Source organism: Temnothorax americanus, unplaced genomic scaffold (assembly GCF_048541705.1).
Source record: "Temnothorax americanus isolate GAGA-0224 unplaced genomic scaffold, ASM4854170v1 Scaffold16, whole genome shotgun sequence".
Lineage (NCBI taxonomy): Eukaryota > Metazoa > Arthropoda > Insecta > Hymenoptera > Formicidae > Temnothorax > Temnothorax americanus.
Window position 1 is genome coordinate 1,178,857 of NW_027509297.1, and position 25,339 is coordinate 1,204,195.

Below are 25,339 nucleotides of genomic sequence, written 5' to 3' on the forward strand. Positions count from 1 at the left end.
TGCAAGTTTGTTTAGAAAGCTCAACATTTTTGACATTAAATTTAATATAATCGTTATAGCTTCAAGGAAGGAATCTATATATAATGCTACTGACAGTGAAAAATGGAAAAGAGCTCACCTCCTGTGAATCCGTGACGGGAGAGAGCGGCAAGAAACATTGCGACACGACTAACAATGTCATACTAAACTGTCACACAACGCGTGTCCTTTCAATTTCGTTAACAGTTATAAACAATGCAACATTTTTAGAAATCGCAATTTCCGTACAAGTTACTTCGCCACGACACAGAGATTTGTCTATTCAATAACGAAATTTCGGAAGTCCGCGTGCTCCTTCACATGGATCGGAAATACTTTACATTGCGGCAAAAGCTGCACGTGGATAAAGGTGATTAATTTTCTAACACATCGTAATGTTGTACTTGTTCTGTGCGTTGGTTAATTTCTTATTGAAATCTATATATCAGGGTTTAGATTTTGCAATATATAAAGTAAAAAAGAAGGAAATTAATAATTATTATGCACCCTTTAATGCGAAATTCTTGTTCTTAACGAGAATTGAAATTAAATTGTTATTTACGAAAGAGTCTCAGCAGATCGAGTTTCAATAATGACTTTCTTGAACTTGGAGAAAATCTTATCCTTCACTTAATTAAAAGGAATTTATATATATATATACATATACATATAAAGAAATCCCTTCTAATTAAGCGAAGAATGAAACTTTATACATACATATAGAATAGTACCAATATAAGAGAAAAAATATGAAATTAATCAAGAGAACATATTTATCCATATGTTTTTAAGTATCATTGTACTATTGAAAGTTACAAATTGCTGAGTACTCCAATTTTAGCGAGAACGCGGTAGGTTTCCTTTATATCCACTTGCTCTTTCGGATTATCACTTATGACAACATTATATCAACTCGAGAAGCGAACGGACTTCCGCGCACACTTACGATCGCATATTGGTTAGCTCGACAGTTACATATTATGTACAGTAAAATGTTTTGTTAATCTGGTATACTATACATTCACTATCTAGCCGGTATAAAATCGTGATTGTTCTTAAAAGTTTATCCGCAGCACTATAAGTTGTGAACACCGCGGTTCTAGGTTCTTTTTTTTTTTAAGTATTTTGGATGTCGATTGAAACGTTTGCGACTTCGCGAGGAAGGACTTGGCCTTTCCTATTGCGAGGTTTAAAGTCTTCGTTCATTAATCTAAGTTTTGATATGAGCAAATGGCAAACACACGTTGACTTTTCCAATCTTTCTTTTGCGTCGTTTTTTCACTTTCGTTATTTATTACATATATTGCGATAATCGCGTACGTTTATCTAATTTTTCTATTGAAAAATTGGTACTGTTATTAATCGAATTTTAATAGTTTGTTCGCACGAATAGAAAAAAAAAATTTATTCAAAATATTAAATAGTTATATACTCTTGTGAGCGCCGTAACTTAAGGAGAAATATTTCTGTATTTCCCAAATTGTTTCGTTAAATTGAATGATATACTTGATAGAATTTTGGAAGGAAAATTGGAAAGGTCAAAGTTCGTTGCTTTTTTCTTGTCCGATTATCTTCGTTTGTCCCTATAATTTTACGATCTTTATACAGTTTTTCCGATCTCCCGTGATGGAGTTCTTCCTTAGGTCCACTGAACTCGGATCGGATACGCTTTTGAGAGGTACGGCTTGAGTTTAAGAATCTGTTTATTCGCAACGCAGCGCGTACCGTCGCTAGTGCAGATCAGTAAAACCTTCGCAGATCGGTTTCCCCGAGGATTTCTGCTTCTAGAACAGAACACCAAAATGCCCGAGTCAGATTCGTTATATTAGTCACTGTAAACTGTCGCAGTAATCAAAAGCGAGAAAAGAGGTGCGCTAATTATCGATATGCTTATATAAAAAAGCAAACAAAAATAACTTGTAGCTCTATCATGCTTTCTCATTGCTTCTTTGATAATTGTAAGCATATATTAGAAAATATCTATTATCACAGTTGTCGTAATTTTTTACCCGAAGCATCGCGATTAATCATTATTCTACGACGGAAAATAAGATCCAATCTCGTATCTACATAATCCAAAAATATAATTAGTACATTTATTTTAATTCTTTATTTATAATGTTTTTTTTTTATTAATGCGACATATTGTGTCCATCGTATTCAATCGTGGCAGTCATAACGAGGAATGCGACTCGTCCAAGCTTTACATATCATAAAAGTTCAAGTATTCGCCATCCGATCCGTTCGAAAGCCCGTACTATTCATCGTGTAGGACGTGAATCTCGTACCACGATCGATTTAACCCGATTTGAATTTTTGGAGAGAGCCTCGCCCACGGTGCTTCCCTGCAGCTAGGAGTGCAATGCGGTTTGAAAGGAGGCGGCACACTAATGCCACCGACGTCCGTCAGCTCATATAGGAGCTGTTTGCTTTTGCGTGTACGAGGGGAATGATCCGCGCAAAGCATATTCGTATCCCTGGGCGAGCCCTCTTCAAATAGTTGCCTGTTTGTTTACCCCTTTGGATATATGTAAACGGTAGCGCGAATACCGTGTACACCGCGCGGTACCGTGGTCATCGTGAATTGCGCAGCGCGGGACTTTGCATACGTTAATTCCATTTTCCGCGCTCGACCACAGCGCGAAATTTCGCTGGAAATTTTTTCATCAAGTTTTTCTTTGCCTTTGTTTTTATGGTTTTTACGTCTCTCTCCGGTAATCAAGACGCTCTCATATATTGCCGATGAACGGTGACTATCTATTTGTGCAAGCGGCAATCTAGAATTGGGATTAGAACAACCGATGTGACCCTTTAATATTAAAATCAAAAAAGAGTGAAATGTATTTAAAAATATAAAATTGAGATTGAGTCGTTTAAAATCCAGAATTTATGGAAATGAATCTTTGGGAAGAAACGCGGTAATTATATGTAAAGACTAATCCTTTCAAACGTTAGTAATTAAATTCTAGCGATCCTTCTCTCGCTTCTTCCGTTTTTCGCGCGTCAAAAAACCCGAGCTTGAATACTGTTTGGATTTCTCACAAGTCACGAATATACTCTGGGCATTTCTTCAACATAGAGGCTTGAATAAAGCGACACGTCCTCTCAGTGGCCAGCGAAGACGTACGAATGTCTTGCCTGTCCGACTAACGACGATATTCGCGCGCAGCGAGACAATCGAGGGAACGACGATGCATGGCGATTACGACAGAGGTAGAAAAGTAAGGGGAAACTATGCGTCATCTTCGCTGAAAGAGAGAGTCCCGAGCCGTGTGAGCGATCAGACCCGAGTGGTTCTGTATCAAGACCATTAGAGAGGAACTCCACCGTGGTGCGAGCATCAACTGATATATTCGCGCGGTATGTGAATGTCGGGATAGATCGCGTCGGGGTCGAGCCGCGTGGCGGTCGCGGCGGATCCTGACGCGGTGATTTCCGGCGTGGCTACCATCGCGCGACTACCATCCTCCATGTGCTACTTCGCGTCACTCACCCGCTCCTCGATGGCCACTTTCCGGCTCTTCCACACGAACTCGCAGACCGCGATCACGCATGCGACCCCCATGCCGCCCATCAGCACCACGAAGACACCGCCGACGTTCGCCAGGCCGAGCTCGTTCGCCGCCGAGCTGCTCTTCGAGGTGTCGTCCTATAGCCCAACGCGAGAGAGAAACATCGATTAGCTCTTGTGGCGCATTAACGCGGGCGGTTACAGGTAGAATATGGGCCCGCTGCATCGGTAATGCGCCGCTGATGGGGAAACGGTGGTTTTCGGGTAATGCACGCGCGGCTTTCGCGCTCGGGTGTTCATTATTGAAGCGGTTCGTACGTGGGTTGCGCGTAGCGTCGTGTGGATAGTACATAGTACTGCGAAAATTTGATCGCGCCTACTCTTAGGCTGATGGATTAAAGTGTTGAGAGGAATGGGAGTAGCGCGTTGCCTATTAAATCTTCTAATTGGCGCGTTCAATCTTTTAATCGATACTTTATATGAAAAAGGATTTAATATTCTCTAAACCAGTTTGTTTTTGTGCAATGTCTATGTGTATCTTTATATCTGATTAATAATACATTTATTTCAGATTGTAATACAGAAAATACCTTTTTATTATAAAATTTACTTACTCAAAGAGAATAAGGAATAGAAAAGGTACAAAGCGTTTTTCTCATCTTGATTCCTTATTCAGACACAAAATTGAAATTTAACAACAATAATGCTTTCTTTGGTATTGACGTTATCTTTTACTTTTAGAATAAAATTAATAATTGTAGCATAGTGTTAAACACCACTAGACTTTTAGTATTTTACGATAATTGCGAATGGAGAATGACATCGAGGAGTTAATTCCTCCTGTGTCGCTATAATCAATCCATCTACGTTCGTCCGTCAAACAGCGGCAAGTTTGCTCGAGGGAGGAGAAGCCCCCCCCCCTTCGGTGAATTATCGGAAGAATTTATCGGCGAAGCTGCGCGAGAAATAGCAGTGCGCGTAACGATGATCGCGAGCTCGACGAAACCTCGATTTCGCGAATTCGCGAAATAGTCTTCCCCGCGTGCCGCCTCAGCCTCCAGCCCTCTCATCCCTGACGGATAAGGGGAGTTTGCTGGAGTCTGGCGCAAGAATTTCGAACGCGCACTTCTTGAGTGCGCTATAGCGCGCCCGAATATCCTTCATGAGAAAAGAGAAATGACGGTGGATTAAAAGCGAATTCACGCGGTTTTCTTCTAAAAGTCATACCAGATAAAACGGGCATAGCGGATAAAGAAATCGCGATAAGAAACAATTAATTAGGACAGACAGAAATTCCACGCAAAAGTATGATGGTCAATAAACTTTTGTTCATCGATTTACCACCAAAAATAAAAGGCAATTATTGCAGTTAAAATTATTTTTGTGCAATTTTAACAAATATACTGTATCTATTTGAATCATTTTCGCGACATTATTATAAGTTAAGACTATATTCATTTTCTCATTTCTTATTATAAGGGTATCTATTTTATTGTTTTTATCAAACCTTTTCTCTTCCAGATTTTCTTCAAGTTAATCTTTCTGCGTTGTCATATTTACAAGTTCTCCAAAAGTTTATCGCTAGATAACCGCAGACTCGCGGATCCTGAGATTACAAGTAAACCGTGTAAATTCGCTTTAAGATACACATTAGCTCACCCTGCAGGATCCGCCGCCTCGCTTCTCCTTCCACCAGCGCGTTTTCAGCATGTGTAGCTTCCCTTCCTCCTGGAGCTTCAGGATGGCCCCGCTTATGGCCGTTCTGTACGGCGAGTCTGAAGTTCCAAGGTCGTTTTGAGGAACTCCTCCTAGGCTGCTTTTATCGCTTCGTAGCGCCGTACTTCCGCGCGAAACTTTCCGGAAGTACCGTTGCGGCAATCGTTCCCTCGCGCCAACGTTTCGCCGGCAATCCCGCGCGCAATCGTTTCCCTTCATGGCGACACTCGACTATCGACCGGTATTTTCGCGCAGCCGCGAGATCAGCAAAGGGCGACCGGCAATGCGATTTTATTCGATCTCTCGGGATAAACCGACCGGCTCGCTCGCTCGCTGGCGCGCGCGCGCGCGCGAATCTCTCGATTCGACGAGGGAACGATTTGCATTTTCTTTCTACCAGAATTTCATTTGCGTGAAGGAAAAGTTTTAATTGAATGGGAATTTCTTTTATTCAGTCGAGTCGATAGGCCGATATAAGTACTTTATACTGCAATATTGATTAGGTACATTTCTTTTTCCCTTCCAAATGTGCCGCGCGCGTTCGCTACTTCCATTAATGGGAGTTATTAAGATGTCGTACTGTTGAAAGTTGATAAACAAAATTATCTTCTCTTTTTGCTAAATTATTAAAGTTGCGCGTTAATTTTATAAGCTTCCGCAATAACACTCTCAAAAGACCGAGAAAAAAGAGAAATGAATACAGCGTAAACTAAAAGCCGTAGATAGAAATGGGATAAATAATAATATTCCCATCATGAACATCGGAAAAGCTGATATTTCATATTTTAAATAGCGAGTGCATTTCGTTTGTATCAGATTGAATGTGACGAACGTAATGATCCTTTAATAATTATAGATTTTAATGTTCTCTGCTATTGACCACAACTGTCGAAACCTGCTGATGAATACTTCAGCCATGGAACCATTTATTATCCCAAATTTGGAATCACATGTCTACCGAGTAATGCGCGCGGATTGCCGAGATGCGGCAAAAAAATATTCAATTAAGCGCGCTTTGTGTTGAATATAGCATTGAAATCCATAACTATTGAGGGACGTATTACACATCCGGTTTGTGTCCAACCAACACGAATCGACGATATATTAAATTACTTTGTCGCAATTGAAGCGTTATCCGTAGTTGATTTAAAATATTCAAATAATGAGAAGAGATATAAAATATTTAATGAAAAACCGCTTTCTTTTATTTTGTATTATTTTCAACACGAGCGACGTGAATTACAAATTATGATTTATTAGTAGCCGTACAAAAAGTATTTCAAGAAATTTATGTTGACTCTCCGGACTCTCCCTTGCACTTCTCGCTTTTCCTTCACGTTTTTAATCATCGGGCCTTTTTACGATTCTCGTTTGAGAACACGCGTCTATACGCGAGTCGCATGAATTTTTTATCGCAATTCCTCGCGCGCGTAATGCACATGTATAAAGCATTTCTATTAACACTTACTTGGCGGCATGGCGATGCCGTATCCCTTGGAGTCCAAGAGACCGCCGACTTGAGTGAGGTCGCAGTTCCTCTCAATTACGTATTCGATGGAGGTGGATTCCATCAGGAATGCGTAACTGCCTTTCCCCTTGATCACTCGTTCCACGCCCTCGACGTTGCTCCCCGTAAATACCGACGGCTTCGCCGAGTCCATGAAGGACCACATGCGTTGGTACGTCGAGAAATTGGAATCCTAGATCATGCCGGGAATTTCGTGGTTGAGTACGCGTGCCGTTAAACGGTGGAACGTCGGAGTGGAAATCGGTTAACCTCGAAGTAGGAGGCATGCCTTACTTCGGAAGGAGAGAATATCGCATCCGCGCACGCTTACATCCCTAATTGCACGCATCGGCGATCTCGAATTAATAGAGAGAATATTCCCGAGGTCGCATCCTGCGGTTCCGCTGTTGCTCTGATTGGAGATTCTTAGCCCGTCAGAAGCGGATCTGACTCAATTACTTGCGGGATTTCAGATAACAATGTACTATTTCATTTAGCCTTATTGCTCAGTTTCTGCTTTATGTAGTTTCATTATTTTATTGGACGGCATTCGATTTTTTTTTTGGTACATCGCGTAACTGATGTATGTGCGCGTATTTTTGCGTTATAATTCTCAATATAGGAAACGCTTCAATGTCACTCTATTTTTGATAGGGTAAACTCGGATAAGATGGCCATAGAGGAAAGATGGCCAACCCATGTTTATTCGATACTAGATGATGAGTTAGATTGATAGAACATGGGTTGGCCATCTTTCCTCTATGGCCATCTTACCGGAGTTTACCCTAACAGTGCACAATGTAAAGACGTTAATCTCACCTTGAAGAAGCTCGCCGTGCTGCCGCCTTTGAGAGCACCGTATTTGATCTTCGTCTGCTTAGCGAGATCCTCGGCGCTCTCGATCGGGGAATCCATCCTCTCGACGGTGAGAAAAGCCGCGAGATTAGCCGTGTAAGAGGAGATCATGATCAGCGTGAAGAACCACCACATACCGGCGACCATGCGAGTCGACACGGCCCTACGGTAAAGAGATCAAAGGCTGCGCACTCTGTTTTCCACCGCAACGAGGCTCTAAACGGAAAATCAAGCATGCGAGTTTGCCCCGCCGTAAAATATATAGTCCGCGTAAACCGCCTCTCGTTTGTAGATCCATGCGCGATAAAGCGGAACGTGTCGAAAATACGAATCGCACAGAAAAAGGAATCAATGGCACCTGCCGCCTGCCGTTCACGCGCCGGAAGTTTTCCGAGGGATAACTTCGCCCGCCGCCTTCCACGCGAGGGGTAATGGAGCGTACGGAAGTTCAACTTCGCTTTATGTAACGAGCCAGCTGTATACTTCGCGGGGGGGGGGGTGTATAAGCGATTCGCGTTCGCTATTAAACGGCAAATGCGGGGAGTTGGCGAGCGGAACGGACGTATATATGCGCGAAACATGTGCGGGCGAATTATTTTACATGCGAAAACTGAGTAGCGAGACTAGCGAGAGTATACATAAACGCAATTATGTCGTGTATAACGAGCACGCGGAATTATTGGAAACTACTTGTGTAACGGGCATTCCAAGCTTCCAGGCGCATGCCACGCAATATCATGCATGCATTTCGATAACTAGGTACAAGCAAAGCGCTGTGATTAATTTTGCCGCATTTGTACACGGCATACCGGAAATCGCGCGCGCGTTGCGAGGATATGTAATTCTTTAATCTTAGCGCATCATGTCTTTGTTAGAGCGCGTTTTACTCGAAACCTTTTAATTTCGAGTACTAAACGCCCTCCTAATTCAGTATAAAGTTAATTTCCTATTAAGAGAAAGAGTCTGCTTCGAATTAACTAGAAAATAAAGTTTTGTTACACCCTGCTGCAGCTTCATTCGCCGTAATCCTTTAATTAAGTGGATTCCTAATTAAGCCATCGATTAAATTTTCATCAAGGGAAGAGTCCCGACACCAAACGCCGTTAAGGAATACATTCCTGCCACGTAATTCTCACGTTTCCCGGCATACTTGGATGTACAATCGGTTGCAGCAAGTCTACGATATAGCACAGCCAGTTTATCGGTTTGCATAATCATAAAACGCGATAACGCGCCGTATACGTTCGCGCTTCCCTCACACGATTAAATTAGTTTTACACACTGGTGGCCGACAGCGACATAGATTCTACATTGTCGTACACCACGTTTATGTATACTGCGTGCTTCTTCGGTCACTTACTTCGGCGCTATATCGGAGCCTTGCTGCATGAGCGAGCCTATGGTGAACCAGAGCGAGTTCAGTAGGGTGAACTCGTTCTCGAGGACCTCGGACTGCCCGTTGCACGGATGGGGGTTCTCCCACTCGTAGGGGCTGAACCTGCGGACAGGTGAAAGGAGAAGGATCGAGATTAGATGATCAAAGCGTGCACCTATCCGCGGATTGTCTGTCTGTCTGTGTGTGTGTGTGTCGTCACTCTCTGAAATTGATGATACAAATTTATGGAATTACATTATATGTTTTGTGCGATCAGTGAACCAATTGAGATGTCTTGCTGATGCGATACAATGATGTCTCACCATGAAAGCAATATACGCGAATACTACAAGAAACATATAATGAGTAATGAGGTTATATATACATACGAATACATAAGAGATGATATATACATACAAATATATATATATATATATATATATATAATCTCTTTGCACTATTTTTTTTTTTAGTCAAAATGAGAAAAATACAATGAAGAAGAATTATTCTTATATAAATCTCATTGTCTCGGCGTAAGAAGAATTTGATTTATTATAACGATTGTTTATTCTTTTAGTTTTAATAATATCGCCTAAAACTTGCTTAATTAATATTCTTAATTAATTATATAAGGTCATAAAAAGTTAATGCTGTTTCTTTTTTCTTATCGCACGCGCGATTTAGGAATAACGTGGTGCCAGCTCAGTGTAACATTCCATTTTGTTCTCGTCCTTTTCGATACAAATATGAAAATTGCTTAATTTGGGCATCTCGATGAGATGATTTATCCGCTTAAGCTTTTTCCTATCGATCGCTCCTACGATCTATGCACGAGGAAGACGGCAATAATGATGATTTATAGTTTCGCTAAGGTATAATTAGCAGTGTGACATGCAACGAATGCGATAAGCACGTATTTTGCGCATGAAGATCATTATCTTGATGCGTTAAAGAGCTTACTTTGGCAGAATATCACAACCCTGCCGCATTAGGGAGCCAATGGTGAACCACAAACAGTTAAGTAGCTTGAAGCGATTCTCCAGACGATCCGGATTTTTGTTGCACGGATGCGGGTTGTACCATTCGTATGGCGTGAATCTAAACTTAACGATTCCAAACACGTTCTGATCCAATGGCATCAAACGCGGTTTTTGTTATAAAAAAATTACCTTGAAAATTTTTGCATTATCTTATAACGAGTTCATCTTGATATATACGTTACAATTATTCAGACAAATTTCTGTCGAGCTTGTAAATAATTTTCACGAAATATCTAACGCAATATGCAAAACAACAGAATTATTTCAATTATATTAGACCGATGGAAATCGAAGCAAAAAAATTAAATTTCTAATTGGATATTCTCGTCGTGGAAATAATCTAGGAAACAACACGGATGTCGATATAAATCAAAATTTTAATCATTAATTTTTCTGAAACAAAGACGTGCAAGAATCATCGAAGCAAGATATATAGGCTCACGTTTCCTTCGTACTTAATTCATCGATGCATCATGTTACAGGAGACGACGCGATCGCATCGATTAGATCGGGGATCAAATTTCCAGAACAGTGCAGTCACGACATTTTGTCGCGGAGGAATTTAAAATGGTTTCACTTGCCTGGCTAGTATAAAGAGGAGCACGGAGACCCCGAGATAAGCCGTTGCCATGTAGATCCAAACGTCGAGGCTAAGAGGGCTGAGGAACGAGAACAAATTCGGCGGTTGCTTTATGGGTTTGCGGTAAAGTATGCTGATCCCTGGAAATTCAAAATTTCTCATTTTATGCTCAGCCACGGCGGAGACCGCAAGTATAGGTAGGTAGCATTGATGTGTGGACACAGTGGACCGAATATAATCACCCGTGAGATTTACTCCGGTTTTCGTTACGACCATCTATGGCTTACGAAGATACATAATGGCCCCACAAAATTGCGCTCGGAGAAATTATTTCGGAGATAGATACGCAGGACAAAGATTGCTCGCCATGTGTGTGATATTTTAAATTTTATCCCGTTATTTTAACTTGAGAATAATTTTGCATTTATGACACTATTGTACACGTACCATTATTTCTTCAGAAATACGATTTTTAAATTTCTGCTTTGTTCTTTGACACCAATAATATTTTTGCCTAAAATTGCCGTGCGTGCTTATCTTTTACCCGCGGCGCTATTGCCCAAGGCTTGTGAAAGCATGCAATAACATTGTTTAACGTTAAATGTCATAACGTTATTTCAAGCTAATCGCGTAAAGGTACATATTTTTTTACAACTCTTTTCAAACGTGTTTATGAAAATCGTAAAATTGTGGCCGGTGTTTGCTGCACGCGCGACTTCGTAATGTTGTTGGCTCTCACCTAAAGGCATGAACGGCGTCGTGAAGTCCACAACCTGTTCCCGATCGTACGTGATGGTGAGATCACCGATCGCGAGATCGGCCTTTTGCTCGAGCAGCTCCTTCATCATCCCGTCCCATTCCTTCGTCTGCGCGTTGTACGAGCCGTAACGTCCGTCCGGCACAAGCCGGAACGTATAATTGAATCCAAGCAGCCGCGATATCTCGTAAATCAAGTCGATGCTGTAGCCTTCGAATTGCGCATTTCCGGTGAGCTTCTCGCTCGAGTCCTTCCGCATACAGTACGGCGCGCTCTGCGATCAGTTAATGAGCTGCTGTCAATACTGGTGCGGCGTATAGGCGCATTTAAAGGAGCGCGCTACGAGTTTATCGGGTACATCGGGGCAATCGGGAGATAGCTCCCGACGAGATCGCCAGTGAAGTTATAATCTGCATGAAATAATCTTGGCGAAGCGCCTTATATCAGTATCGAGATTGAAGTTGGATTAGAAGGATTTAATGCAAGGCAATGTGTGTGTGTTCAACATTTCTTTCAACACAGCTTTAAAAAAATATCAGGGTTTATTTTGCGAATATCTTAGATATCAAGTGAATCTGATTTTGTTTTAAGTATAGATGGCAAAATAATTAATGATGGAAATTAAAATTATAAGAAAATTTTGATAAATTTCCAGATTTATCGAGAGGTAGAGCTTGAAATAATGTTATCTTCGTTATTAAATAAATCTAATTTCTAAATTTTGCGTTTTAAGTATAGATGGCAAAATACTTAATCGAAGAATTATAAGAAAAGAATTACTGATAATTTTTTATGAATTTCCAGATCCATCGAGAGATAGAGCTTAAAATAAATTTAGATATTTAAATATTTTTTAATTAAGATTTCGCCATAAACACATGTTAAAATAGTATTTGTTGTACTTATTTCTGGCAACAGAAACACGTCAATTAATATATTTTCATGTCTTTATTGGAAAATGGAACTTTCTAAATTTTACTGATTTTAAAAATGAAATTCAGAGAATGATCTTTTATATGTATAACATTTGATATAAGTTTCGTAGCATTCTGCAATGTACACTTAGGACACGTTGCATGTTCTTATCAGTGACAGATCCGTTTAGCTGTGGATCCGAACGTAGGTATAACGAAGAAACGTTAGGGCATCGACGTTTTACGAGAACGATTCTCACGCAACGTATCCCGCTTCTTACCGCGCGGGAAACTTGTTGTCGTCCCTTTCTTGAGCGAGTTTTAAAGTACTTAATACATTATCCAGTACATTATTTGTCGCCGCAATTAGCGTTGAGAATAAGTAATGTGAATCGAGCGCGTCGCGAAAACTTCAATTAAGTCGCGCGCATATCTGGTTTCCGCGTCCCTCTCATCTTCTTCTTTCCTCGCCGAGTAAAAAGGGGAAGCGGGAAGTTAACGAGTGCGCAAGCTTCGCTAATGGATGGAAAAAATTTTTCCATCCCGCTGTGCCTGCGCTGCTTAAATGCGGCGACGTTCCTGTTTTGTTCGCGCCTCATCTATTAAAGCAACGATTTCCAAGCCCGCTGCGCGATTGTCACGATTTTTGCAGACATGTCTTCGAACGAAATAAATAATGATTTAGTATATTTCTTTATTCCAATTGAAACTTTGCATGTTTTTAAAATGTATATTGTAAATTAAATAATTTTTTTCTTTTCCTAGAGTTTCATACGCATTTTGTAACATAATTACCTTAAATTTCTACCTCGTTAGTACAACTTGTTTTAGACGCTAATAAGATAAGAGAGATTTAGTGCGATTTAAAGACACGTATATTGCAGTATTTTAATAAATTAAACTACTTAATTAATTGATATTTATTATTTTTTTTCTAACAGAAAACCAACAAAGAATGCAATGTCTATATAATACAATCAAATCAGTTAAAGAAATAGGAAAATATAATATTATACATTATCTTATTTCATTCAAATTAAATAGTATTCAATTATTTATGAGATTCAAAGAAACAAAACTTAAGTATTCGAAGAAAGTTTTATTCAATATATTATTCTGATGTGTTTGAGGGAGGAAAGCCGCGCGCGCATTCTTTGGAAACACACAGTTACTCACCAGTATAGTCGTCACGATGAAAGTCTTATTCTGTAAGTTTTCAACAATTTGAGTGTAAACGTCGCCGTAGCTCCTCGTGAAGTTGATACCTTTGGTACTGTTCCAAGTACCGATTTTCTTCAAGCCTTCTTTGTTATTCAGCTCGATAATGTCTAGAACGAAGTCAGAGCGAAATCCCTGATGATCGAACTTGATAATACCCGTGAGCCCCGTCATCTCTACCTGAAATGCACGTCGAAAATATTTAGCAGTTAAAATTGTACATATGCTATATTCCTAAATATCATATTTAGTTATTGTTATTAGGTTATAATTAAATAGAATTTAATTTACGTATAATCACGAGAGATTGTTGATATTATATGCTTGTTTATAAATAGGATATGAAAACATATTGTTGATATTTTTGATTACACATTTAAGCATATTAAAATATTGAAATATCTGACATGACGGTTTATGCGCGAATAAATCAAAGTACAGATAATAAGAATTTAATATGGAACGTTGTGCGTGCGTGATGTACGGAGATTAGCGAGTTTTAAAAATTGTGTCAAAAATTTTGCGAAATTTAAATTTCTGATTTCACACCTTTGATGTTTTGTTGCTGGCAAAAAATTAATTAATAATTTAATTTTATGTAAATTTTGTTTACTCATATATATAAATCTGCACTTAATTACCAACATATTTTCAATGACTTGACCGAAAGAAATTTGAGAACGAAGATAGATGTATGTACACACACAGCCGAATTTGGGTATACGAGTAGATTCACGGTGTATTTATTACGTATATCACGCGTATAAAGGATATGTCTAAACATTTACCGCTCGTAAATCCGATACGAAACGGGCATCTGGCGGCAGTATGCCGGGTGTTACACTTCGCAATTACTTGGGAAACACTGAAGATGCGTTAATACGCGACTATATTTCGAGGTGGAAATTCTATCATAATAAATTGTTCGTAAAGCGATTCGCGAGTAATTACGTACCGCGTGATAACCGAACTCTGGATCGTCTTTCCCTTGCGCACATATTGTACATTCCGATAACGATGCGCGGTGTAATTGCGGACGAAATTCTGGGCGACTGCTTGTAATTACCGTTTCATGAATATCGCGAAATTAAATTCTGTTCTGACACCCCGAGATTAATTTAGGTGCTATCATTACCGACGACTTATGACGTGATGCTTGGAAGGACTGAACCAATTTTAATTGATCAATGTAGCGTCATTAGACGAACGCCATATCAATATCACAAATAGATACACATAACTATGATATATTATCATTTGTCTACCAGAAAAAAATTATCAGTGACAACGAATAATGTGCATTATTCATCACAAAATCTAGAAAACTAACGAGTGAATTCTGACATGATCATAGCATTTTAAAACATTTTCGTTGTCGAAAAATTATTTAGTTAGTATTTCCTCGTTATTATATATATACTTCTCTTCATTATCGTCACAGTATGAAATAATGTTGAAGATTCATAATTTTAAATGTATAAAAGAGTATTATGAATCATATCTTTCAAAATATGATTTTAGATAAAATAAACATTAGATTGAAAAATATTTTTTTCAATGTTATTTTTTTCATGATTGAGAAGAGGTATTCTGAGTTTTTATAAAGATTAAAGATATATCACGTAACTTGTAAGCCGGCACACACGGACGCGTGCGTATCGCGTAATTGGGTAGTTGCGTAACAAGTCCGCCGAAATTACACGTCTGGTTCTATCGACAGTTTTTGCTTATCCCGATCGGGACATTCGGCCGCGTGAGCGACAGGTTTCGTTCGTTCGTGACATATATACGCAGTCACGAGTGCACGCGAAAGCCGCCTCGGCGTCAGAACATATCTTCCAGTACTTGTCAATTTCAACACGGCGACGTGTATGACGAGGCACGTTTCCATATCCTGCGCGCAATGCATATTTATATTTACGGTAACTCGTATCTACTGACGCTGTGCGTTGCCATATCCTGATGTGCCATGCCGTTCGATTTCGCTGTTAAGCAGCTGCAGTGTACGCCGTGACAGCATTTGCTGCGAATAAATAGATTACGTCGGAATCATGCGAGATGCGATCAATATATGAATAATTCTTCAACGTCTACCACACGCACATAGATTATCTCGTGTATACTAATTTATTTATTTAAAAAAAAATTTGATAAACTAAATTTCTTTAAAAAATACATTGTGTGCTTTTTATTTATAATAGCGACTCAAGTCGACACAAGCGTCATTCTATCTTTGTTGCTCACTATATAGATGTTGAAAAGAGACATAATTAACGCTTGTGTCGACTTGAGTCGCTAAATGAAAAGCACACATTATTGTCTGATCGGAGAGGGAAGCTCGTAGTGTTCACGCAAAATTATATAAAAAATAGAGAGAGAATATAGGGTTTTATTATAAATACCATGTTTCAACGCGTCAATGTTGTGGCTTTATCCTTTTTACTGTTAAGTTTTAATAATTGATTTATTAACACACAGTCTGAGCCTTTAAATGTTCATATATTCGAAAACGCTCCATTTAGCATAAAAATCTGAATCTTTATTATCTTCAAATAGGTTTTTTTTTTAGAAAGTAAATTTAAAGAAAGAGTTACGAAACCAGTCGTATCGATTAGAAACTTCGTCGTACATGGCTTGAATATCGTGCTTGTAAATCTATGCACAAGCTATGCGCGATGCACAGCATACATACGGCCTATGCAGTCCTTCGCGTCAGGATGCTCCGCGGCGAAACCGCGAACAACAATTTGTCAGCACGCGTGACAGCTTCGTTTAAACTGGAGTAACTTTCCATTGTCCCACGGGAACAATCGCGCGGATCGCGGCAAGTCAATGCGTCCGTGCTCCGCATGATTTCCTTCCACGTGACCACGCGTGTGTCACGTATTTATCAAATTTTTTCCTCTACTCGCGAAGAATAACGCGAAGATAATCTTTTGCGCGTTGCATTCAAAGTCAACCGGAAAACGCGCGGGGATTATACATTTCCATATATACGCATTACATTAAATATGCAAAATTCTTGACGCTCTTTCATTACTTTTTAGTATACGCAAACTCTGTATCAAAGTCATATCTGATGTTGACTTGCGATGTCAAAAGTATGATTAATTTTCATGCTACGTGATCATAAATAATAAATATGGACTTTGAAGGTACGAAGATCAATCCATCAGTTACGTAATTTTTAATATATACATGCGAAAGTTAAATAAGCCTTAAAAAATCTATATAAATGTTAGAAGATGGTAGTGTCAATATATGTGTGTGCGATTTACCTTTGATTGAGATATTTCGAGGAAGGAAAATTAAAAATTTTATTTTATACCTTTCACGCGTTATACGGGATAACGGATGATGGCTTATCATGCATTGTGCGTAATGCACATGGCAAGACTCGTGTGCTGCTTGTTAATGAGCGGTACGTGGATTATGTGAAAGGCGAGCGAGCGAGTTGGTTGGATTAAGCGTATCGTTATAATGGCTTATTACGTTGTCGGTGCGATCGATTGGTGGTGCGCGAGATTAATTTCTCCCTAGCGTGATATATTCTCGATAACCCCGCTTTCTGCCTTGCATCGTTGAATACGAGCGTGCACTAATCATGCAGAAAGGTGGCTGTCGATAAACATATCGCCTTTGCTATTATATTGCGCCTCGTCAAACCGTGTTTTACGGGGATCGCGGCAAAATATTTTACGCTTGAAAGGATTGCGGAGATCCGATTCCGTCACACACGCACATTTATTGTCCCTAATGTAAATTCATTTGACTGCTTAATTAGTTTCAATTAAATTCGGCTAAGCTTAACAATCCATATTCATGACAGTTACGCGTGGAATATTTAGTATTTAGTATTGTATTTAGTGCTAAACGTAAAACTAATTTGATATTTAATTTATCTAATATAAAGATTATGCATTCAATGTTGTGTCGTTCATATTTATATATAAATAACGTTTATTTATATATAAATAAAACCGCTGTGAAAATATAGATTTATATCGATGGATTGTGTATCTAAAATTGAGAGAATTGCCGCGTATATAGAAATTAAAAACTAAATAAAGAAATGTGAGAGAAATAAAAGAATTTACCGAGATTATTAAAATGCATTATTTACTATTTTACTTATATACATACATATTAGAACTTAATTAATTTATATTTATTAGAATAGTGTTAAAAAAAGAGTATAAGACTGACACACACACAAAGAGCATATATGTTTCATACTTGAAAATACACGTAATATATTAATAGTTCTATAGTCAATTACTCACGATCTTCATGTAGTTGATGAGCGAGTATCCGTGAGGCCAGGTGTCCGTTGATTCGCAGGATAACGGCTTGATATCGATCTGTTGGGACGTGTCGAGATCGTGTAATGCCTTGGCGAAGAGATGGACGGCATCGTACAGCAACGACGTTTCAGTCTACGAATTGCAAACATGACGAGATGTCATCGACGTGAGAGATACGGCGTATATAAAGTACTTCACGTAAAGTGATTGGATGGAAAATTTTAAGAAACGTTGGATGCGCGAAAAGGCTTGCCTTGAAAAAAGCTATACAATATTGCGTGACATATATAATCCGAACCTTTTCCTCTATATAACACGTTTTTACGTTATTAACGCGTTTGACACGCGGATGTATCACTTTACGTATCTTACGCACAGCACGTGTCTATACCGAATATCCTAGAAAATTATAAGATAGTATTTTATATTAAATTTTGGCAACGATTTTCATTCGCAAAAAGTGAGAAGGAGTATCCTTTTTCACGTCTCAAACTTCCAATGATAATTATAATGTTGTTGATTGAATCATAATAAAATTTTCATATTATCCAAGTTTAGATTTTCCAAGTAAAGTATTATAAACCGAAGTTTAATTCTGTGTTACAAAATCAATTACATGGATATTCATTGATGTAATAAAGTATATACATTGTGCGTGATTATATCGTATGAGACTCTTAATACATATATACATATCAAGAGAATTATAGATTCGATAGTACCTAGGTGCGAGATTTCAAAGGGAAATTTTCGACCTGCGGACTATCTTGGGTGGAATTTGCAATTCCACACACTCGCGATATTGAAATTATCCAAAGGAGGAGAAAGGTTAAATCTCTCGAATTCACCATTTCACGAAAGGACTTTCGGAGATAGAGATCGGAGGTAGAGAAATTCTTGTTTCCGCCTTAACGCGCGGAAGAACGAAATCTCGGCCCCTCGGAGGATTTCACGGCAAATTGGCGCCTTTGTTTCCCCGATATTTATATTTCGTGACTCATGCGCGCGACATCCCCGCGATACTGTCGCTGTAAAAGCGATATCACCTCCGATATCGCGTCGTATACCTATAGGTCGTAGGGGTGTATATTCTTCCCGATATATTCGGGACAACCAATATCCTTACCGAATTTTACGAGGCCTCTCCCGCGGAGAGCGTATTTACGAAGAAACTAGTCAATGTATCCGATTCACGTGTTTCCCGATATGAAGAAACTACAGGATGATATCCTTACGCCGACCGCAAGTTTCTTTCTAGAAGTCTCTCAGGAAAACGACGCGCTTTCCCCTAACTTTATTCATTACTCGCGCGTCACTCGCGAAAGGTAAAAGATGCGGCACGTCGTACGGTTTACGTTAAAATTTCATGCTGAAAAATATCGACGTGCTGAATTTATTTCCGAGTATCGATAGAAGTCTTTTCTTTTTTGGGTTATTTGGAAAGCTATCATAAAATTATCCGAAAAGATTTCCGACCGAAATAATCCCGTTTTTCGTCAGTTGTCTTATCATGGAAATTCGAATGACATCTGAAGAGGATCCCGATAGTTTCTCGATACTTCGTGAGCAAGCGGGAAATCGATTTCGATTGCACGATTACGATCGGGATAGCTCCTCATGCTTCTTATATCCAAAAAGCATGCGGCTAAATTTTATGTCACTTAATTTTATTTTAATACTACCTTTATTCTACTCGATATAGAACACACAGAACGCCTCAGAATTCTTTAAGTAATTTTCTATTTTGACAATTTTTAATCTTTTTATTCTTCCATATAATCAGAATAAGATTCATAGAAAATTAATCAAAGAATAATTTTTTTCAGTATTTTCTTTAATTTAAAAAAATTTTAATTTAAACTGTAGCCGTTACCTATATGTATATGCGATATTTTGATACTATGTAGTATCTAATTTCATAGAGCTGCAGTTTCCAATATTCACAAATGAATCGATTGACGTTCTTGATCAAACGTTCTCGCTTTTCGCAGATAATTCACTCGTATGAAATGTGAGATGTTGGATCGGTTTAACGCTTCATTGACTCTACGAATAATGAATTATAAACGTAAAAACGACCGTTTTATATCGTCGTGAAATTTTTTTAAAGCACAGCTATCAATTTCAGTATGTTTTTTGCCGTAAAATTTATGAGAATTAGAAAATATGTAAACGCACTGTATCAAAATAAATTATATTAAAATTACTTCTGCAGTAGAGAGAGATGTTGTTTTATTTGTCTGACAATTAAGAAACGTATCTTTAACTTACCTTTATGGTAGTGAGATTATTCTGCTCCACGCGTGCGTGAAAGAAAAGAAAAGCACAATTAATTATTAAATTTTCCAAAATCGAGGTAAGTACAAAGTAATTTTGTATACCTTAAGAGAATTAAAAATTATAATGCAAAAAGTATAATATATAATATATGTAGGGCGTATAATAATATAATGTGTATATAGGGCGTTAAATTCGATGACAGAAGATAACTGTGACTGCGTGTCCTCGATGCGTGAAATACTGGGAATGAAGAAAGATAGTCCTTTGATCATCCATAGAAAGTCGCAAACGCGGATGTACTTGCTAACTAGTAAGAAACCAAATTGTGCCGTGTAATTATCGCGTTGAACTTCTTACGTAAGTCTACGGGACAAGTGGTGTCGTAAAATAATCTGCAATTTATGCACAAGCCTGGAATAACGAGCTTATGCTCGTTGCCGGTCCTAACGATTCCACCGGGCTGTATCCCCGTCTGTAATCGAATCAATGTATTGTCCGTTTGTTTGTCGCCGCGTGTACGCGATTGAGTTAATTAGCCTGGCTTTGACACGCTCGTAATGGGATTGCCCATGCACATCCCTCCGAGGGACAGACATATCCCCGTTACGGAATTCGCCCAAACGTGATTGTTCGTTATGTGACGATGCCTTTGCGTAATGTCGTCGTTAAAATTTGAATCGGCGGCGCCGAGCGCCGATGTTGTGACTATGTTAACTCTCATAACTGTTCCAATGATGTCTTGGCGCTGCTTAATGTTTTGTCCATACTTTGTGTGTATAAGCGTAATGCGACACCAAATCAAATTATTAATTATTGAGTTAGGAGACAAATTGAACATTTCTGTTTTTCTGAAAGGTATTACCGATGTTACTTGAGAAAATGGATTAATCATATATCAATACATTTATTTGATTCTCTCTCTCCAGGCATTTATATATTTTCTTAAATGTGGCTGCGTGTGGGTTTATAGAACGTCCTTAAATTAATGGAAAAAGAAATAGCCTTTTGTGTATACTGATAAATCATTCATGAATAAGACGTCTATTTGGAGATCTTCCGTCAATTGTACGGTCTTAGAAGGATTCGTTCCATAAGAATGAAAAACGTACGTTTTCCCGTTTGTATAGATGGAGAAGAACGAAATCAATCTACTTTCTATTCATCACGGCTCATGTATTCTTAAGTTATTGAATATATGATCTGATTTCTTAATCTTTCTAAAATCTACAAAGCAAAAATAAAGTAAAGTAAACTAATGAATGTATTATTATCCAAAGATTAAGGCTTTATATATTTAGTATTTTTTTTATTAATTGTGCCGAGTGTGAAAAACTGTAGGTATTATTCGGATTATTCAAGAAGCTCGCTTACTCTTTTTCTTTATTATTCCGCACAATTTTTATATTTCTAATTTTAACGGTGGGAAGTCTGATGGGCGGCACCTCGTAAAGCTGCGACACTGTGCCTGATGAAACTGGCAAATTGAGAAAGTTTTTATTACTAGCGTCTCTGCGTGCCACGAATCGATGGCGCAGTCTTTGGCGCCATTCGTTTTGCGACTTCCAATTGACGATTTTATAAGTTTTATTTTATAAGATCGTACGAGAAAGTCGACCGAGAGAAAGAGAGAGAGAGAGAGAGAGAGAGAGAGAGAGAGAGAGAGAGAGAGAGAGAGAGACTGAGGGAGAGAGAGAGAGTTTCTTTGTGCCGGCATTTCGTTCTTTTGCTCCCTTCGAAGCGAGTATCGAAGACGCACTATCTGTCGCCACGATGATATATCTTCCGTGAACTATTGATGGTTGTCTTTCCATGTCACGGGAAAGCCACCGCGAATTCTGTCGCCTATGTCGTGTGACATAGAAAACAATGTACGCGGAGGCATGTTCCTGATAAAAAAGAGTTGTGTGCAATTATTTCTTTACCGTAAATAAGTCTCAAGAGACGAGGGAATACAAGTTTTGTACATTTCGAAAACAAATATTAAGTAATTATTAATTAGTAATTAATATCGAGCAGTATTCTCGATAGTATAATATTCTCGATTATAGCATTTTTTTCTCTTAAGTTTAAATTAGATCAGTATGTGTTGAATTATTATAAACGTGTACAGTAGACGTGGATTAATATTCTTGAAATATATGTAATTTTTTTCTATATTATTTAATTAGTTGCTCAAAATTAAAATATACGAAATTATGAAGGCTTTAAATAATGTGAGGATCAAAAGTATAAGTGAAAGAAAAAAATGTTTTGAATATATATAAAATATTCCTTTGCTTAGCCAGTAATAACTAACAAAAATGATTGTTTAATTCGACCTAACTGACCACATTTATTATATATGTACAATATCTTTTTCGTTCTTACTGTAAGCGTGACCATATGAGTAAAATGCGATTGGAAGAAAATTTTAAATTTTTATATCTTTTTTATTAATATTACCACATGCAATTTATCACATGCATGAGCAGAATTATTTTCTTTGCATTATGAACGGGTCACGGATCAAACATACGTTTTTCTAAAAGAAAATTTATGTTGAAATTACAAGGGAGACAGAGTGGAAAGAAAACCAACGATTACAGAGTTTTCTTTGTATGCCGGAAATTATTTACTGATTTCAATTAGTAATTTTATTTTGGAATTTTACTAAATTTATTTTGTGCTTTGCTAAGTTTGCTCTTAAATGTCAATCAATTTGTCCAAATTATTTAATTTTAACAGACATTCATGGAATTAAATAAAAATTCTGCAAATTCTACGTCATAAATAACATTGACACTTTCATAAACTAAACATTTAACAATTTACTTTATTATCTCTGATGTTGCTATATTTTCTTATAAATCTGGAATTGTAAGAATAGAGAATTAGAATAGAATAGAATAGAATTGCAAGTATAGAGATCAAAAATATCTTAGATATTATAATTGTATTTGTATTAAAAATTCTCACGCTTCTTTCACAGGAACGTTCAGGAACGTCGAAAAGGCATAAAAGTATACATATCTAACAGACTGGTATATTGAACAAAATAATCTGTATATTAACTATAATTTTATGTAATAACATTTTAAATTCACGAGTAATGTTATTAAAAAATAGATTGTATAAAAATAGGCTTAAGAAGTACATCCTTATTTTTTATCACGCTATAGCAACAGAGTAAATATTAGAGCGCTTGAATCACACTTCGACTTTCATGCGAGAAAAAGCGGGAGGTGACATAAAAAAAACATCTTTTACGGAATAATGTCGCGACATGTTGCAACGATGCAGCAGATCCGTCACATACTCGCGTACGAGGTACTGCGCAGCTACGTATACCGCAGAACATCGGCAAAAAGTTGTTGGGAAGTTTGTGCGAACGTGCAACCGTGTCCGAGCAAATTGGCCTTTTTAAGGGCCCGGGCGCGCTGGACCCAGCAGATGTTGCTTCCGTCGAAATAGCCGAACGTATACGGGGATTCGCGCTTCTCAACTTTTCTGCAGTTGATGCCGTGCCAGATGCGACGGACGATATAATTCGTTTTTCGCGAATTGGCGTTTCGTTATATTCGCTTCTTTTATGGCGTGTGGCAGCAACGCATAGTGCAAAATTCACTCCTAAAATCCTTAAATTTTTATTTTACGTCACTCGAAGTTTACGAGACCAGACTGTATTTATGGAATTACAACGAAATAAGATTTGACACACAAGCCGTATTTATTAGCCATTATTTATTAGTAAAAAAGAAAAAAAACGTTAGGCAGACTTATGCTCTTCAAGCTTAAGACTTAAGATGTAAGAACGATGTAAATTTAATCAAAAAAATAATTGTTAATGATAATTAGCGATTCTTTTTCTATTGATAATTTATAAGCATCCTTCCGAAAATTATGTTTTATATCTAGTTATATGTTATATCTATATATTTATAAATGCTTTCTTTACACACGCACATATGTGAGGAACCACGTAAAGTAGATTATATGTTAGCATGTTAGGACGACAAGCTGCAGATATAAATGGAACAATGCGAGAATGCGAGGGTGCTGACTCGAGTAATCTTGACAAATGAATGAAGATAAAGGAGCAAAGACTGCTATTTCACGAGATATCGTGATTAGTCATTCCCTAATAGTTACCTATGTGTCATTAATCGAGTGACGCTCAATCAACAAGTCGTTAAACAAAGAACAAGCGATTAGTCTCTGAATCGATTTGTCTTAGAATCTATGTACGCGTGTCACTCAATACTAATGAATTTCTATTCACTGTAATGCCTATTATATTGTACGAAAAGTAAAAATTTTACGAACATTATTTAGAGGATTTAATTAATATCATAGATTGAGAGGATTAAACATTGCGATGGGAGATAATAATATGACGATAATAAATCTCTTAACAATTTTTAGCAAAGTTGTATACATGTCCTATGTAAAAATCTGATGAATTATTATATTTCGTATAGATTCTGACGCTGTTGACGTTAAATCTTACGCTGTAACGCCATACAGGACGTCGGTATATCGACTTAATCGATACATCCAATAAAATGTCGACACCTAATGGAACTACCTGCAAACTCGTGTGTACTTTCATGTACGCCGTCTATGTACGTATATATACCGATTAATTTGCCGTCGTTTCATTACGCCGCGCCGTGTACAGAGTGTGTTCGGCACAAAAGTAGGTAAACTACTGCACACGTAATTTCCTACGCTGCGAGTTGCGCGCGCGACGTTTCTCGCCTTCGTGTATGGATTGTATTTTGAAATCGGCTTACGGAAGTAAAGGAAGTAGACGAAGTAGTACGCGAACTGTGCACCCGCAACGAAACTAACACGGAAATCATGTTTACGCATGGACTACGCGCGTTCTACCTGACCTCGCCTCTTCAAATTCGAGGCGCGCATAAAAACGGAGAGGTGTTTGCGGTTTCCGAGAACCGAGAAGGTAGTTATGTGATGTGGAATTGAAGAGCAACTTGCTTGTAGTTTCGCCGTACGTATTAACATTACTAACATTACGCTGTACGGATATAAACTAGCGTAATATAATATTAAAGTTGCGGTGTATAATATAACAATAAAATAGTATTCTAGCTTGATGCTGCTTGTTAATATAATAATACAGAGATGTGTACATTGCTTTAGTTTAGTAACACATTATTATTTTACAAATATTTTAAGATTTACACTTATTTCAAGCAATCAGTCTTAGAAAGTGTTTTATCTTTATTATTTATAGATTTAATATTTTAAACTGAAATATATAT

General features: G+C 38.0%; 2 protein-coding genes across 7 annotated transcripts in view; one reads left to right on the forward strand and one right to left on the reverse strand.

The window, feature by feature from the left end:
• Notum (palmitoleoyl-protein carboxylesterase notum) overlaps window positions 1-25,339 on the forward strand; it is a 600,456-nt gene that overhangs the window by 226,763 nt on the left and 348,354 nt on the right. The gene's annotated exons all lie outside the window — the stretch shown is intronic.
• Window positions 327-25,339, reverse strand: part of Kair1d (Kainate-type ionotropic glutamate receptor subunit 1D) — a 386,506-nt gene continuing 361,493 nt past the window's right edge. For 4 of the 6 annotated variants that reach the window (XM_077402624.1, XM_077402626.1, XM_077402623.1 and 1 more), the window contains 12 exons: window positions 20,067-20,087; window positions 17,775-17,927; window positions 13,450-13,671; window positions 11,342-11,633; window positions 10,604-10,742; window positions 9,943-10,080; window positions 8,968-9,105; window positions 7,572-7,770; window positions 6,714-6,945; window positions 5,189-5,304; window positions 3,512-3,667; window positions 327-1,802 (listed from right to left, as the gene is read on the reverse strand). In XM_077402624.1, coding sequence (XP_077258750.1) covers window positions 1,749-1,802; window positions 3,512-3,667; window positions 5,189-5,304; window positions 6,714-6,945; window positions 7,572-7,770; window positions 8,968-9,105; window positions 9,943-10,080; window positions 10,604-10,742; window positions 11,342-11,633; window positions 13,450-13,671; window positions 17,775-17,927; window positions 20,067-20,087 — 1,860 coding nt within the window. In that variant the 3' untranslated portion in view covers window positions 327-1,748. The remainder of the gene's footprint in view (window positions 1,803-3,511; window positions 3,668-5,188; window positions 5,305-6,713; window positions 6,946-7,571; window positions 7,771-8,967; window positions 9,106-9,942; window positions 10,081-10,603; window positions 10,743-11,341; window positions 11,634-13,449; window positions 13,672-17,774; window positions 17,928-20,066; window positions 20,088-25,339) is intronic. The other 2 variants (XM_077402628.1, XM_077402627.1) reach the window with 2 other exon arrangements.